General features: G+C 43.4%; 1 protein-coding gene across 2 annotated transcripts in view; it reads left to right on the top strand.

Annotated features, from left to right (window-relative positions):
• The window catches only part of jag2b (jagged canonical Notch ligand 2b), a 101,446-nt gene that overhangs the window by 52,200 nt on the left and 33,618 nt on the right, over positions 1-15,628 (top strand). The window contains exons 7-14 of one of the 2 annotated variants that reach the window (XM_055872481.1): positions 931-1,050; positions 1,322-1,435; positions 4,319-4,432; positions 8,030-8,143; positions 10,428-10,474; positions 12,256-12,429; positions 14,810-14,972; positions 15,266-15,430. In XM_055872481.1, the coding sequence (XP_055728456.1) occupies positions 931-1,050; positions 1,322-1,435; positions 4,319-4,432; positions 8,030-8,143; positions 10,428-10,474; positions 12,256-12,429; positions 14,810-14,972; positions 15,266-15,430 (1,011 nt within the window). The remainder of the gene's footprint in view (positions 1-930; positions 1,051-1,321; positions 1,436-4,318; positions 4,433-8,029; positions 8,144-10,427; positions 10,475-12,255; positions 12,430-14,809; positions 14,973-15,265; positions 15,431-15,628) is intronic. The other variant, XM_055872482.1, reaches the window with a different exon arrangement.

Here is a 15,628-nt window from a genome sequence, read left to right as displayed (position 1 = left end):
ATGGCAACATTCACAAGGGGGCAATGGCAGAGATTCTCAATATCTTCACATTTTGTGGTAAAGGCAAAGAAGAATGACTTTGAAAACATCACTACTGTAAGCTAATTTGAAAGAACCAACTGCATATTTACATAATAGCTACTTGTAATGAAAGGTGAGGTTTGTTTTACATTACCTTGTTTTGTGCCTGCCAGTAGGCTACTCTAAGACTACAATGTTTGAACAGTAGACTGCTTATATGATGCAAAGCCTATAGGCAGGACTACTTACTACAAGGAGCCACCCATTTTGTGATAAAATGACGTTCTCATACTGCATTACACTCCAAATCGCTGCGTTGTGTACAGTCTGTCGAGCTTCTTAGGGTGACGTTAGCATAGTGATAGTCACCGCTGATAGGATACTTGTGTCAAGACCTTATTGTAGTGGCCATAGGGACACCTGATCCTCCCTCTGCCCTTGTGTACTTTCTAGGATGAGAGGAGGCCCACAGGTCCCTAGTGGGGTCCAATCCCTCTTTATTTATTCACAAGGCCTTTAGGGGGTGGAAAACAGAACAGCCTCAGGGCTTGATACATCCTACACTTCCATAGTACTATGTTGGCTGACTTTGGGATGCGTCCCAAATGGCACCCCTTTTGCGCTATTTGGGACGCGCCCAGTGTGCTTACCAAATCTATATTCCCCTAGCCTCTAGACAAATATTTTTTTGTAGAACTGAACATTATTTAAAAATGCACTATATGGGAATACTTTAGCTCCGTCTTGCCTTCAGGATAGGCTTACACCTTTCCAGTCATTTCACATCTGCACACAGTGTCTGGTGGGGGCTCGCGCAACTGCAAGCATGTAGAGAACCAGAATTATAGGGTAAGAGAGATGGGGGTGCTTGATTTGGAATTCCTAATCTGTGTGTGTGTTTATGCCCAGATCTGAACTACTGTGGCAGACACCAGCCGTGCGTGAACGGCGGCACCTGCATGAACACGGAGCCGGATGAGTATCGCTGTGCCTGTCCCGACGGCTACTCTGGCAAGACCTGCGAGATAGGTGAGACACAGAATACAAGCTACTTCTCAAAAAGGCTTAAAGGCCCAGCTCTATTTCCTCCCCTAGATCCTAGCTCCGCGCTGGCTACTTCCATGTTTTTCACAAATACTTTGGAAGGGCTTAAAGGCCTGTTTCCATTTGACCCCCGCCCTCTTACCCTAGTTACCACTCCAGGTGGGCTTAAAGGCCCTGTTCCATTCTGACACCTTTAGGACTTTTCCCAGATGTTGACCTGCTCGTTTGTGTATTTGCACATGTGTGTGTTCTACAGCTGAGCACGCCTGTGTGTCCGACCCGTGTGCCAACAGCGGCACGTGCCACGAGGTCCCTTCTGGTTTCGAGTGCCACTGCCCTCCGGGATGGGAGGGGCCCACCTGCGCCAACGGTGAGAACACCACCCCTTTTTGTCTTACACATCTCCCTCCATATCTGTACCTTCTCCTCCGACTCTTTCCTTTGTGACGCTTGCGTTTCCCTCCGAGCTCGATACAAACAGTTATCCTTGGCCTCGTTCCAACAGCTCCTGTGGAAGTTGCCCCTAAACCACAGATCTAGGATCATATTTTATAGCGCCAATTCCTAGTCTTATCATGCATTTTGAAAGTATTGGAATAGGGCTTGTGACTTGTTTTCTATCTAGCTAGCCCATCCCACTCTTCTTCCTTTTAACCCCTTCCCTCTCCTTGGTGGCCATCCCTGCAGTAGTGTGTGTGCGCGCTCCTGTGGAGGGCCCCGGCATCATAGGGGCCAGCATTAGACACCCTTCGGGCAGAAGACGCACCCGGAGGGGTGATTTGCATAACCTGCCCTCCTTTTGAACCAGGCCGCGTTGGTGGCATGGTGTGGAGAATACGCTGCACCTTCCACACATACACAGTGTGCCCCCCCCCCCCCCTACCTGTCCCATCAAGGTGCTTTCCCTAGTCCCCCAAGGTGTGTAGCGATCTGGCCTAAAGTCTTGCACTGGTGATGGAGAGTAACTGTATGATTGCAGAAGTGCTGTATGTTTGTGTTTCTCCATACCCGTATCAGAAGTGCAAGGAGAGGGCTTTAATAGCAGCTAATCTGCCGGGGCCTGGATTATGCTAATCGTGTTATGCTACCATGACAGTCTTCCCCTCTCGCTCTCTTTTTCCTTCTCTCTCTGCTCTTTTGCCTTCTCTCTCTGCTCTTTTGCTTTCTCTATTGCTCTTGCTTTATTTGTCTTTTTTCTCTCTCGCATCGCTGACTCTACCTCTAACATCTCATTCATGTCTCTCGTGCTCTTTCTCTCTCAACTGCATCTCTTGGACTCCCCCTTCAACTATCTTATTGCTCTTTCACTCCCTACCTCTTTCTCAGTGACTGCGTAAGACTCTTAGAATGTGATGCTGCTATAACAGTTATTGATGCGTTCTCTGGCAACAAGCTCCTGAAATTAGGCTTTGTGGTCACTTTAAAATAATTAAATGCAGTTAGCCAACACCTCTGCACTAGTGAGCTCAGGTACGCTTTAACAAGATGCCGGAGGTGAATGGTAGCGAAGGGTAGCGTTTTGATATACAATCCATCTTTGAACGTTTACTGGAATCAGGACAGAATTAGCAGGACACCCAGTAATCCTCTAAACCTGGTTATTTTGAGGTAATTTCAGAAATTTTGCAACCTTTATTTTAAAGGGAAGGTGATTATCTAAAAATGTCATACATGCCTCTTAGCAGACAATCTCATCCAAAGCGACTAACAGGACATTGAGTGCCTGTTTTTTTGTATGTGATTGCTGCAGGAATTGAACCCACAACCTTGGCCTACAGGTTTTATTCATTGAGATAAAAATCAATTTTAAGAGACCTGGTCCAACAGCAGCAGGGGAACAAAGTTTCAGACAATAACTTGCATGCACTAACACAACATTGAACAAACCTATAGACACATACAGTACAACAGTTACATATTACGTCAAAACTAAAAAACAACTGACCTAAAGACAATTACTCTTCTATGATATTTACATTGGACAGGTGTTTTTAAACTCTACCAATGTGACCAATTTATCAACTTTTTAAAAATGTACATGTGAGAATTCTAGGACCATGGAGTTGAGTAACTAAAGCTATTTCTACCATGGCCTGTTCTAATTCTTGCTACTGTTAAAAGCAAATGAGAATAACACAAATTTTAATAATTATTCACTGAACCGATTAAAAAATAAGTTGAATTTTACCCAATATGGCCTTATAAATCAGTGTATACCAGTGTTTAAGACTGTAAGGTCAATGACAACCAGCTGACAGCGCTGTAGAAATCACAAGGATGTGTTAGATGTTTTTGATTGATAATGAACCTGAGGGCCGCATGATATACTGAATCAAGTGTGCTCAGGGTAGTTGGTGGTTGAGGCCTGCATATATATATCTCACTAAAGACTGCTGGTAATGTTTATCGTACCAGCGCCTTCCTGGCCTTCAGAGAAAAACAAGCCTTTTGCCGGTAATTAAAACCAATCTTCAGCTTGAGCTTCCTTATCAAGTTCTCCACATGAACAGTGAAACTCAGCTTGTCACCAACCCCCACACCCAAATATTTGTACCCTTTGGCTTGCTCTATAGTATGTCCATCCAATGTAACAATGACATGATTAGTAACATGCCTGGCATTAGAAAATACCATGCATTTTGTTTTACCTGAATTCAGAACCAGCTTCAAATCATACAGATTCTGTTAAATGGTGTTAAATGCTCGTTGGCCATTTTCAAATGCTAAAGATAAACTACTACCACTTGAATAAAGAACAGTGTCATCTGCATAAAAATGAACATCCACTGTTTCAATAAGATCCCCAATGTTATACAAAATGATCAACAGTGGGCCCAAAATAGAACCTTGCGGAACACCTGACGACAACTTTATGGATTTACAACCATCTGCCATTACACACTGTGTACAATTTGATTGCTTTATAAATTACCTATTTAGAGCATGACCAGTAATTCCACAACATTTTAACCTTTGTACCAACAAAGCATGGTCCACGGTGTCAAATGCCTTCGGCAAATCAATAAAGATGATGCATTCAATTCAACCATCCGAGCCACACCGGACCATTGTGTTTTATAGAAATTGTTTGTTACTGGATAACAAAGTAGAGGTTCTATTCAATTGAAATTGGTCACCACATTATTTCATATTAAACGCGATGTATTGTTGAACACTGACTTATTATAGTATGCCATATGTGTGGCAATGTTTGTGCTGTTTTATTTAATTTTGTGTTTTTGGTTTTACTCAGACATGGACGAATGTGCGTCCAGTCCTTGTGCCCAGGGCGGGACATGCATCGATCTGGAGAACGGCTTTGAGTGTGTGTGCCCCCCACAGTGGGGTGGGAAGACCTGCCAGATCGGTAAGACCCCCGGATCACACACCCCACCCAAATCAGACTGCATGAGTGTCTGTGGTGCATCCAGACATGTAACGATCAGAGCTGACTTTACAATGATTTTACAACAATCCATTAAAGTAGGGCTGACCCCATTTAGTCGACTGATACATTTTGGTCGATGGGCTGTCGATCGACCAAGATTTTTTTTTGTCAAGCAGTCTCGTATAGCATTTATTTTATTTAAAAAAATGTATGGCACACGAGAGACTTTTCTTGATTCACACGTGTCTCAGTGGACTAATCCATTGCGGAGGCCACGGGGATGGCTCACCAGTAGTACATTTACTGTTAATTCCCATAATCCCTAATGTACAATGTTTATTTGGTTAAGGTAATTTGTTAATGCATTCATGTATTATTATTCTAATTGCCATTGGACACATTGTTTGTTGCCCACACAACCTAGGCTACACTTGTGAGGAAGTGTTTTTCTTTCCATTTACAAGTTGTCAATTTATTGATTGTCTTTTGTCTGTAGCGCTCCTGTCAGAGTAAGGACACGCACCCAATTATGCATAGAAGTAGGCCTAGGCTACCTGGCCTGTGTGCAAATGTAGGTCTATAAATGTGCCCATTTGTGGATCTGATAGTATTTATGACTTGTTTTAACTTACCACCACTGAAGCTTTTCAAAGATGTTTTCTTCACCCCAAACAGCAAGTAAACTAAGTCTGTCTTTATGTCCATTGACAATGACAATAGTTCCTCAACGTAGCCTATTTGTAAAATCTTTCCTGCTCCCGGTGTGAAAAGGTGGAAAAAATGTATCCTCTAACATAAAATAGGGCTACCTGATTTAGTTCTTATCCCTTGTGCAAATAGCCTACAGTTGTCTCTGTCCAGAGCTCACTGGGAAACTCTGAGGGGCCACAATATTTTATACAATGTTGCAAGTTTGCTAGTGCACGCTTCAGGCCAGACCCAAGTTAGTAGTTAATACAATGTTTAAATTTCCTTGCAGACAGGCTATGCATAGCCAATGTGATTTATAGGATATTTATTTTTATCAGGGTATTTTCTACCTGCAGGCTTCAATGTTTTTATTTATTGGCTTTATGTAGGCAAATTTTACATAGTTGGCAATAGAAGGGACTTTTAGAATTTTGATTTACCACATAATGATTGAGATACAATGACTTTATTATAAATTAAATGAAACTGTTCCCTGAAAATGTCCATATGAAAATCATAAATTGGCACTCCAAACAGAAAAGGTTGACCACCCCAGTTGTAGCCTATTACCTACCGGCTACCTTCGCAGATTATGCTATTAAGCTCCTAAGGCCAGCAGCAGCTGAAGGAGAGTCGGGAACAGATTTTTTCCCCCTTCGGTTTAGGCGATCTTGATCTTTGGCTCCCTCTTGAGTCATTTGTGTGTCATAATTATTTAATCAGTGTGCCTAAAACATCAGACAAGCTCAGTAGCCTACATATAGTTGATTTTATTAAAACACATATGGTATGTCTATATATAGGGGAAAATACATTGTAAAAATGTTCGACCCCGGGCCTCCCGATTGGCACAGGGGTCTAAGGCACTGCACCACTGCTAGAGGTATCACTACAGATCCAGGTTCGATCCCAGGCTGCATCACAACCGGCAGTGATCGGGAGTCCCATAGGGTGGCGCGGAATTGTCCTGGCGTTGTCGGCTTAAGGGAGGGTTTGGCCGGGGGCGTTTACTTGGCTCATCACGCTTTAATGACTCCTTGTGGCTGGCCCGGCACCTGCAGGTTGACCGCTTGTCAGGTGAACAGTGTTTCCTCTGACACACGGGTGCGTCTGGCTTCCGAGTTAAGTGGGCGTGTGTTAAGAAGTGCGGTTTTGGGGGACTCCCGAGCAGCGATGAGACAAGATTGAATTTGGGTAGAAAAGGGGGTAAAATACAACTCTCTCATATATATATTAGAATCGATTGGTCAAAAAACATGACTCTAGGTCAACTTTTTTTTCTTCTGACATTAAAGGGATAGTTCATCCAAATTACAAATCTACATATTTGCTTTCTTGCCATGAAGGAAGTCTATCGACGACGAGAGACAGCAATCCGTTCTTTGGATTTGTGAATCTAGCTACTTCTGCTAATATTAGCTTTTTGGTGAACTATCCTTTTTAAGTACACCATTGATCAGTGGGAGAGTCCACTTGCATGACAATTACCAATAGTTTCTTCCATAGCCACAGGAAGTAGGGTGCCGAGGGTGCTGCTGCACCCCCTTTTCTTCACTGAAGTTGTGTACTGGGCCTTTGCTAGTCCTGTATTAATGGACCGATATAGCAGTCTGTAGCGCAGGTACTTAATGTTTTTCTCAAAAGTAGTGCACTGTGATTTACTGATTTCCCCCCCCCCCCCCCTTCCAGTCATATTACAGGAAGTAATGCCATGTCCATTCAGATTGCAACCATTGACATTGCAGGAATAAAATGTGTACATTCAATCACATTACAATGAGCAATTCTACCGCTAGCCGTATGATTGGTTTGTGTATCTGTTTTTGTGTGTACTTCCTTCCACCCCATTGAGTCTACATTACTCCTGTGGTCATTACACTGGGTCAAATTAAGATGGCTACTGTCTGCAACACGATGCGGGTGCCTTCAGAGCACAGTGATGTACACCGGCAACTGCTTGGCAACCGCTACAACCGGACCTCAATGACCACGAGTCATGAGTGCTATTGTCTGTGACCAGAGTCCCGCGTCACGTTTATCTTTGTTTATTTATCCACTCGTACCTGTTGAGAGGAAGCGTGGCGTGCCAGAAAGAGGATTATGACCTGGAAACAAGCTCGGGGGGGGGGGCGATCCGAAACCCAGCCTGTGGTCTCCCCTTACAGAGCTGGAACCGTAACCTGGTCTCCCCTTACTACCTGAGTGTTGGATGTTTGGGTTTCGAAGAGTGCAGGTGTGCGAGTGGACTGGCCATGCTCCCAGGGACAGCCCCCCTCCTGAATATTTAATGTGCTAATAAGCAGCAGGGCTTTCTTTTTTTGGAGGGGGTGGTTTAAAAAGAATAGTGTCTTAGGTGTCATCTGCTTTTTTCGAAGGGATAGGCCCAAACAAGTTATCTGGGTGGATGGATGGGAGTTGAGAGGACAGGTGAAGGAGATGAAAAGGGGAGGTTGTGGACTGCAACTCTTTGCCACTCATGAAGTGTGCGTAGAAGGAGGAGGGACTAGGGGTCGATTCAGGGATAGAGTGGAACTTCTTCTTGTTGGACTAAAATGGCTGACTGGATAATAAGTGTATTGCTCCCACCGGTAGTATAGGCTTATACATTTCCCTCCACTTGCCAAAAATGAAGGGGAGCTTTACCCAAACCTTTGAATTGTAAAGGGGTTTCGTACCATACTTTACTGTAGTTTGTTAATAGTGGGAGAGACTGACAAGACCCATTCGTGGACTCCTTTTGTGCTGATGTGTTGGTGGTGGGGCTTCAATGTGCCTTTTCACCTCTTTCTTCCCCCTCACTCATCTTTCTCTCACCTCTATCCCTCTTTCCTTCTTTCCTCCCTTTACCCGTTGACTCTGACTCCCTCCCATGTCCTACCTCCACAGATGCGAATGAGTGTGTGGGGAAACCGTGTGTAAACGCTTACTCTTGCAAAAACTTAATTGGCGGATATCACTGCGACTGCTTTCAAGGATGGTCCGGACAAAACTGTGACATCAGTCAGTATTCCTTTCCCCTTTATTGTCGTCACCGTCTCTCTCGCTCTCTCTCGTTATTTTCACTCTTGCTACTGATCCGTGTTTTTCTACCACTCCTCTCGGTCTCTCTAGGCTTTGGGCGATGTCACATTGGCACGTTCTAGCATTGTCACCTTCGGCCGAGGCTTTGTCACTTTCTAAAGAGGCCCACATCTCCGTAGCTGTCTCTGTAAAACTCACCAACTTTGCCTATGTGGTTTTTATTGCATGATGGGTATAGGTTTCTTGTCAACTGCATACAGTGCCTTCAGAAAGTATTCATAACCCTTGACTTATTCCACATTTTGTTAGTCAAAATGCATCAACTATATAAAAATACCCATCTATACTCAACCCTCAATGACAATTTGCAAACATAAATGTATTGACAATGGAAATGCATAAATATCTAATTTTACTTAAGTATTCACACCCCTGAGTCAATACTTTGTAGAAGCACATTTGGCAGCTATTTAAAGCTGTGAGTCTTTCTGGGTAAGTCTCCAAAAGGCGCTGATTGGTCAATCTGATGTCTGCAGTGGACGTACAGAATTTACTGCGATCCGGCCTGTGCAGAAGTCAGGGCATTTATACTTCTTGCGCGTTGCCGAGCTGTTGTGAAGGAAGTTGTCAAAGAAGTGAGTTTGCGCGGGAGCTCCAGTATAAACGCAATCATGTTAATGCTGAGCTTTAAGGAGCCCTCCGCATTGTTACATTTTTGGGCCGGCGCATGCCAATGCGGTACAGAGCTCAATTTGGCCTCTGCGTACCTCTGTATGCTCCGTAATTGCATCACACCAACCGTCCATCCATACCGTGCCTCCGACCCACATTTTCGGATCAAGCATAAATTGTCTTTAAGAGTTTGCCCACCTGGATTGTGCAACCTTTTCAGGTCTTGCCATAGATTTTCAAGGTAATTTAAGTCAAAATTGTCTAATTGGTAAGCAGCTCGTGTAGATTTGGCCTCGTGTTTTAGGTTATTTTCCTGCTGAAAAGTGAATTGATCTCTTCGTGTCTGGTGGAAAGCCAACTGAACCAGGTTTTCCTCTAGGATTTTGCCTGTTTAGCTACATTCAGTTTATTTTTTTATCCTGAAAAACTTTAAGGATTAGGTATGCTTCTAATCCTTAACGATTACAAGCATACCCATAACATGATGCAGCCACCACTATGCTTGAAAATATGAGTGGTACTCCGTAATGTGTTGTAATAGATGTGCCCCAAACAACGCTTTGTATTCATAACAAAAAGTGAATTGCTTTGCCACATTTTTTGCAGTATTACTTTAGTGCCTTGTTGCAAACAGGATGCATGTTTTGGAATATTTTTTTTTCTGTACAGGCTTTCTTCTCACTCTGTCAATTAGGTTATTGTGGAGTAACTACAATGTTGTTGATCTATCCTCAGTTTTCTCCTATCACAGCCGTTAAACTCTGCAACTGTTTTAAAGTCACCATTGGCCTCATGGTGAAATCACTGAGTGGTTTCCTTCCTCTCCGGTAACTGAGTTAAAAAGACACCTGTTTCTTTGTAGTGAGACTGGGTGCATTGATACACCATCCAAAGTGTAATTAATAACTTCACTATGCTCAAAGGGATATTCGATGTCGGCGTCTATTTTTTAAAATATTTGTTTTACCCATCTATCAATAGGTGCCCTTTGCGAGGCATTCGAAAACCTCCCTGGTCTTTGTGGTTGAATCTGTTTTGAAATTCACTGATGGAGGGACCTTACAGATAATTGTGTGTGGGGTATGGAGATAAGGGAGTCATTCAAATATGTCAAATAGCATTTCAGTGAGTCCATGCATCTTATTATGTGACTTGTTTTAAATGTTTACTTGTGAACTTTAGGTTTCCTATAACTTAATAAAGCAAAATGAAAAACATAATTCCATTATTGTGTGTGTGTAGGCCACAAAGAATCTAAATTGGCTGTAACAAAATGTGGGAAAAATGTAAAGGGGTGTGAAACTTTCTGAAGGCACTGTTTGCTTTGTTCATAAAGACGACTAACCGAGGACTAACTTTCTGAAGGCACTGTTTGCTTTGTTCATGAAGACGACTAACCAAGGACTATCTTTCTGAAGGCACTGTTTGTTCATGAAGACGACTAACCAAGGACTAACTTTCCGTCTTCAATTCATTAACAAAACACCTACATTACCTGCCTTGATTGCACATTAAAATGGTTGGTCTGTTTTTATGCAATAGTTATTAAAAACCCTTCTGTGTGTAACCATCTTTCTCTCACCTACCTCAGATTTCAAGGGCTGCCACGGCCAATGTCAGAATGGAGCGACGTGTAAGGTATGCTCCCTTCTCTGGGCCTTGTGACTCGATGCCACACAGAAAATAAATGAATAATGTAACATTATTTTTTTTCTGCTCAACCATTTCTGTAATTATTTCATGTAAAACGTTAAACTCTGAACTATATACAGTAACAGTCAAAGGATGGCACACAGCTACTCATTCAAGAGCTTTTCTTAATGTTTTCGATGTTCTAAATTGTAGAATAATAGTGAAGACATCAACTATGAAATAACACATATGGAATATGTACTAACCACATTTTTTTTTTAAATATATCAACATGTATTTTAGATTCTTCAAAGTAGCCACCCTTTGCCTTGACAGCTTTGTACTCTCTTGGCATTCTCAACCAGCTTCACCTGGAATGCTTTTCCAGTAGTCTTGAAGGAGTTCCCACATATGCTGAGTACTTGTTTGTTGCTTGTTCTTCACTCTGCTGTCCAACTCGTCCCAAACCATCTCAATTGGGTTGAGGTCGGGTGGTTGTGGAGGCCAGGTCATCTGATGCAGCACTCAATCACTCTGGAGGTGTGTTGGTTCATTATCCTGTTGAAAAACAAATGATTGTCCCACTAAGTGCAGACCAGATGGGATGGTGTATCGCTGCAGAATGCGTTGGTAGCCATGCTGGTTAAGGGTTCCTTGAATTCTAAAGAAATCACTAAGTGTCACCAGCAAATCACACCTGCTTCATGGTGGGAACCACACATGCAGCGATCATCCGTTCACCTACTCAGCGTCTCACAAAAACATGGCGGTTGGAACCAAAAGTCTCAAATTTTGACTCATCAGACCAAAGGACAGATTTCCACCGGTCTAATGTCCATTGCTCATCTTTCTTGGCCCAAGCAAGTCTCATGTTATTATTGGTGTCCTTTAGTAGTGGTTTCTTTGCAGCAATTTGACCATGAATGCCTGATTCACAGTCTCCTCTGAACAGTTGATGTATCTGTTACTTGAACTCTGCAGCCCAAATAAATTCTTCAATTTCTGAGGCTGGTAATTCTAATGAACTTATCCTCTGCAGCAGAGGTAACTCTGGGTCTTCCTTTCCTGTGACGGTCCTCAGTTTCATCATAATGCTTGGGTTCTGCGACTGCACTTGAAGAAACTTTAGACCTTCATGTCATGAAGTAAAGATGGACTGTTTCTCTTAGATTATTTGAGCTGTTCTTGCCATAATATGGACTTGGTCTTTAATCAAATAGGGCTATCTTCTGTATACTACCCCTACCTTGTCACAACACAATTGATTGGCTCAAACGCATTAAGGAAAGAAATTCCACAAATTCACTTTTAACAAGGCACACCTGTTCATTGAAATGCATTCCACGTGAAGCTGGTTGAGAGAAAGGGTGGCTACTTTGGAGAATCTCAAATATAAAATTATTTGGATTTGTTTAACCCTTTATTTTTTTATGTTACTACATGATTCCATATGCTTTTCATAGTTTTGATGTCTTCCCTATTCTACAATGTAGAAAATGGTCAAAATAAAAACCCTTGAATGAGTAGGCGTGTCCAAACTTTTGACTGGTACTCTATGACCAAGAGGTAGTATGTAAATGGAGGTTAAGAAGGCTCTTAGACTGAACCCTAGAGGACATGCTCACCTAGATATCCTGTTAACCATGGATCCATATCACATACTGTCAAGTACTTTCTCTTGCATTCTACTTCTCCTTTACCTGTTAGCAGGTCATACCCTGTCCTATAGGATTCTCATGTGTTTGATCTATGTCAGATATATCTCTTTTCCCACCATCTCCCTTCAGGAAGGGCCCAGGGGATACCTCTGTCAGTGCTTGTCAGGCTTTGTGGGCACTCATTGCGAGATCCAGCGGAACAGGTGTGCCAGTGGGCCCTGCCAGAACGGTGGGCGCTGCCACAACGTTTTGGACGGCTTTGTGTGCGAGTGCCCGACCAAGTTCTCCGGGGAACTGTGTGAGGTGAGTCTTGAGACCAATTTCCGCTGCTCTAAAGTGTTGGTCCTTTTGGTGACACACACAGCAAATTTATATCTGACCCTCCAATTAGAGATGTTTTATATTTTTTATATATATATATAGCGCACAGTCTTTTTACGGTGAGATTAAAAACAACGGTATATCCTGAATTCAGTCAAAACAAAACTCCCGCATAAGAGAATTGACATGCACACACACACAGAGACAGCGCTGTACTGTTTTGCTTTGACTGAACGGCAGACAGTACTGGTTGTGAGCCCAGTCCTGTACTTGGCGTAAAAGGCTATAAATACGAACCCTCTTGAATGAGGCAACTCGACTATGGCCCTGTGCCCACTCAGTCACTCCAGGGCATTGAGAAGCTACGATTATGCCTGTCCTGGAATTGTGGCTCTATTCTTACACGCCTATCACCAACGTGTGACATACGTATGATACTTACTACACTCATATGACACTCCTATTACATTTGTATTGCATTGATATGTCACAAATGCACTCCTGCTACACTAACACAACATGCGTATGGCTTCCCTATGCACTCCTGCTAAACTCAGACCGCATACATGATGACACTATAAACTCCTACACATGTTCAACATACTGTACATATGACAATCCTATTTAGTTTCTTACAGGTACGGGAATCCCTATGTGTGCAAGCGCTTGCGCACTTTTTGTTGTTAGCCTAGGTAATCATAGTGATTCTAGGCCTATGTAATTCTATGTCCTAGGATCCCTATATTATAACTTTTAACATATTTTAATGTGGCATAAACACAATCAGTCAATGTTTTCACCTACGTGTATTGTAATGACGTTTTGCGATCGTCATTAGGCCTATACTTCATGCATCCACTGGTGTCCGTGCGTCTCTGTATCGGCAGCTCATTTCCGCCAGATGTATGAGTTTATCGAACCACAACGCAATTTTGAGCATATACAACCTGGTTTCAAGACAATTCGCTCATTTCATGTGGCTGAAGTGGTAATGTTAAGTAATAGCCTACAGTTTTCTTGACATTTTGTTTTAATTATTGTGATAGGCTCATGTTATACCGGCTTACTTTCTCCCCTGCCTTCCTACTACACTCGTATGGCATACCCATGACAGGCCTAGGCACAGCTATGACACATCTATGCAATTGGCATGCCTGACACACTATCGCTTAGCACACCTATCCCACCCTTAACACCTATGTCCTTCTGCACACCAAGTTGATTTGGGATCGGGCGTTTGAGACGTGCATTACAGGTGGTTTTGGATGGGCTGTTTGAAAGACAGGGGGTTTAAGTGTTCTTCCTCTTCTGTGGAGGGGCTTAGATTTATGGGGCTTGTCCCAGCCTTTAGCCCTCAGACCCCTCAGTTTACATCCCACACATACTTTTCATGGCCACAGCACTGAGAAGCCTTTAAACAGAACAGAATAGAATAAATACATCTCTGCCCCATCAGATAGTCAAATAAACAAGTTGGGTGCGTGTGCAAGTTTCTGTGTCTGCGCAGGCTGAGTTTGTGTGTCCGCGTGTGTATTAATCTGTGTGAGAGCACCATGACCAGGAGAGAACCATGACCCAAGTGAATCAGCCCACCCCGTTGCACCACACTACTGACCGACTCAGTGCCTTAAATGGCAGTGAGTTGTACCCCATGGTTTACACTGCGGTTTTTGTTGTGAATTTTCCCCCTCTTGATGCCCTGAGAACACTAAGAAAATGTAGACACTGGAGCCGCTGCCATGTCACCGAGGACGATCTGGTTGTGTGTGGTTTTAATTAATTTAACTTTCATTCACACACAAACTACCTCCACACACAGATGTGTTGGTGATCTTCAGGTACCTCTGAGCTTATGCCAGGCTTCCACAGCTTACCCCTTTGTGTTTATCGATATACTTAAAGAACAACTTGTGTAAAGTGTTGCAAGGCCTCTCACACACTTTCTTTCTCTCCCACACACTCAAACTCACTTATACCATTTCTGTCCATACTGGGTGGCAAGGATTCTGGGTAGCAGGGTAGCCTAGTGGTTAGAGCGTTGGACTAGTAACCGAAAGGTTGCAAGTTCAAATCCCCGAGCTGACAAGGTACAAATCTGTCGTTCTGCCCCTGAACAGGCAGTTAACCCACTGTTCCTAGGCCGTCATTGAAAATAAGAATTTGTTTTTAACTGACTTGCCTAGTTAAATAAAGGTAAAATAAATAATAATTATCTGAAGTACATGCATAAAGTGGATAAAATAAATGAAACTAAGTACAAATGTAAAACTTGTTTGTACGTGTGAATGCGTGCATGCAGATGTGTTGTACTTGTTTGTGTACATGCTTGCATGTTTGAACGTTCTCCTTCCCTCCCCCGCAGGTCCCAGGTTGGTCTCCTTCAGACCCGTGTGAGCCCACCCCCTGTGAGAACGAGGCACCGTGCCACGCCCTAACGGGTGACTTTTACTGCGCCTGTCCCGATGGCTACGAGGGCAAGACCTGTGCCCACCTCAGGGACCACTGCAGGACCACCCCCTGCCAAGGTAGAGCCACACACAGTGACTGATTCTGGACTGGTTTTTGTTGTTTTGTTCCCTATACATAATGCCCGAATGGAAATTTAAAAGGCTGATTCCAAATCAGTTACTAAGATTGAACTTGCCAGAGCCCCAGAGTATTACGGAAGTTGCCCCTAGACTCAGGTCTTGGGTCAGTTTTTTTGCATTTCCCCCACTAATAGGTGAAGCTGATTTTTAGATCTGTACCTAGGGGAACTAGACACCGGATCAGGTAGATGCAGACACCTCATTCATCCCTCCTGTTTTTTTTCTCTCAGTAATTGACAGCTGCACCATTGTCGTGGCAACCAACGACTCCGCGGGCGGTGTTCGTCACATCTCGTCCAACGTGTGTGGCCCCCGGGGACGCTGCATCAGCCAGCCCCGCGGCAACTTCACCTGCTCCTGTGACTCCGGCTTCAGCGGCACCTATTGCCACGAAAGTACGTACCACTGTGTGTCTTTCTCTGTCGGTCCGCATGTCTACCAGCGGTCTGTTCTTGCTTGGGCAATTTTTTTATTCTTTATTTATTTCACCTTGATTTAACCAGGTAAGCTAGTTGAGAAGAAGTTCTCATTTACAACTGCGACCTGGCCAAGGTAAAGCAAAGCAGTGAGACACAAACAACAGTTACACATGG

Source organism: Salvelinus fontinalis, chromosome 20, assembly GCF_029448725.1.
Source record: "Salvelinus fontinalis isolate EN_2023a chromosome 20, ASM2944872v1, whole genome shotgun sequence".
Taxonomy (NCBI): Eukaryota; Metazoa; Chordata; class Actinopteri; order Salmoniformes; family Salmonidae; genus Salvelinus; species Salvelinus fontinalis.
The sequence above is the reverse complement of the archived record's forward strand: the minus strand, read 5'-3'. Positions and strand labels throughout refer to the sequence as shown.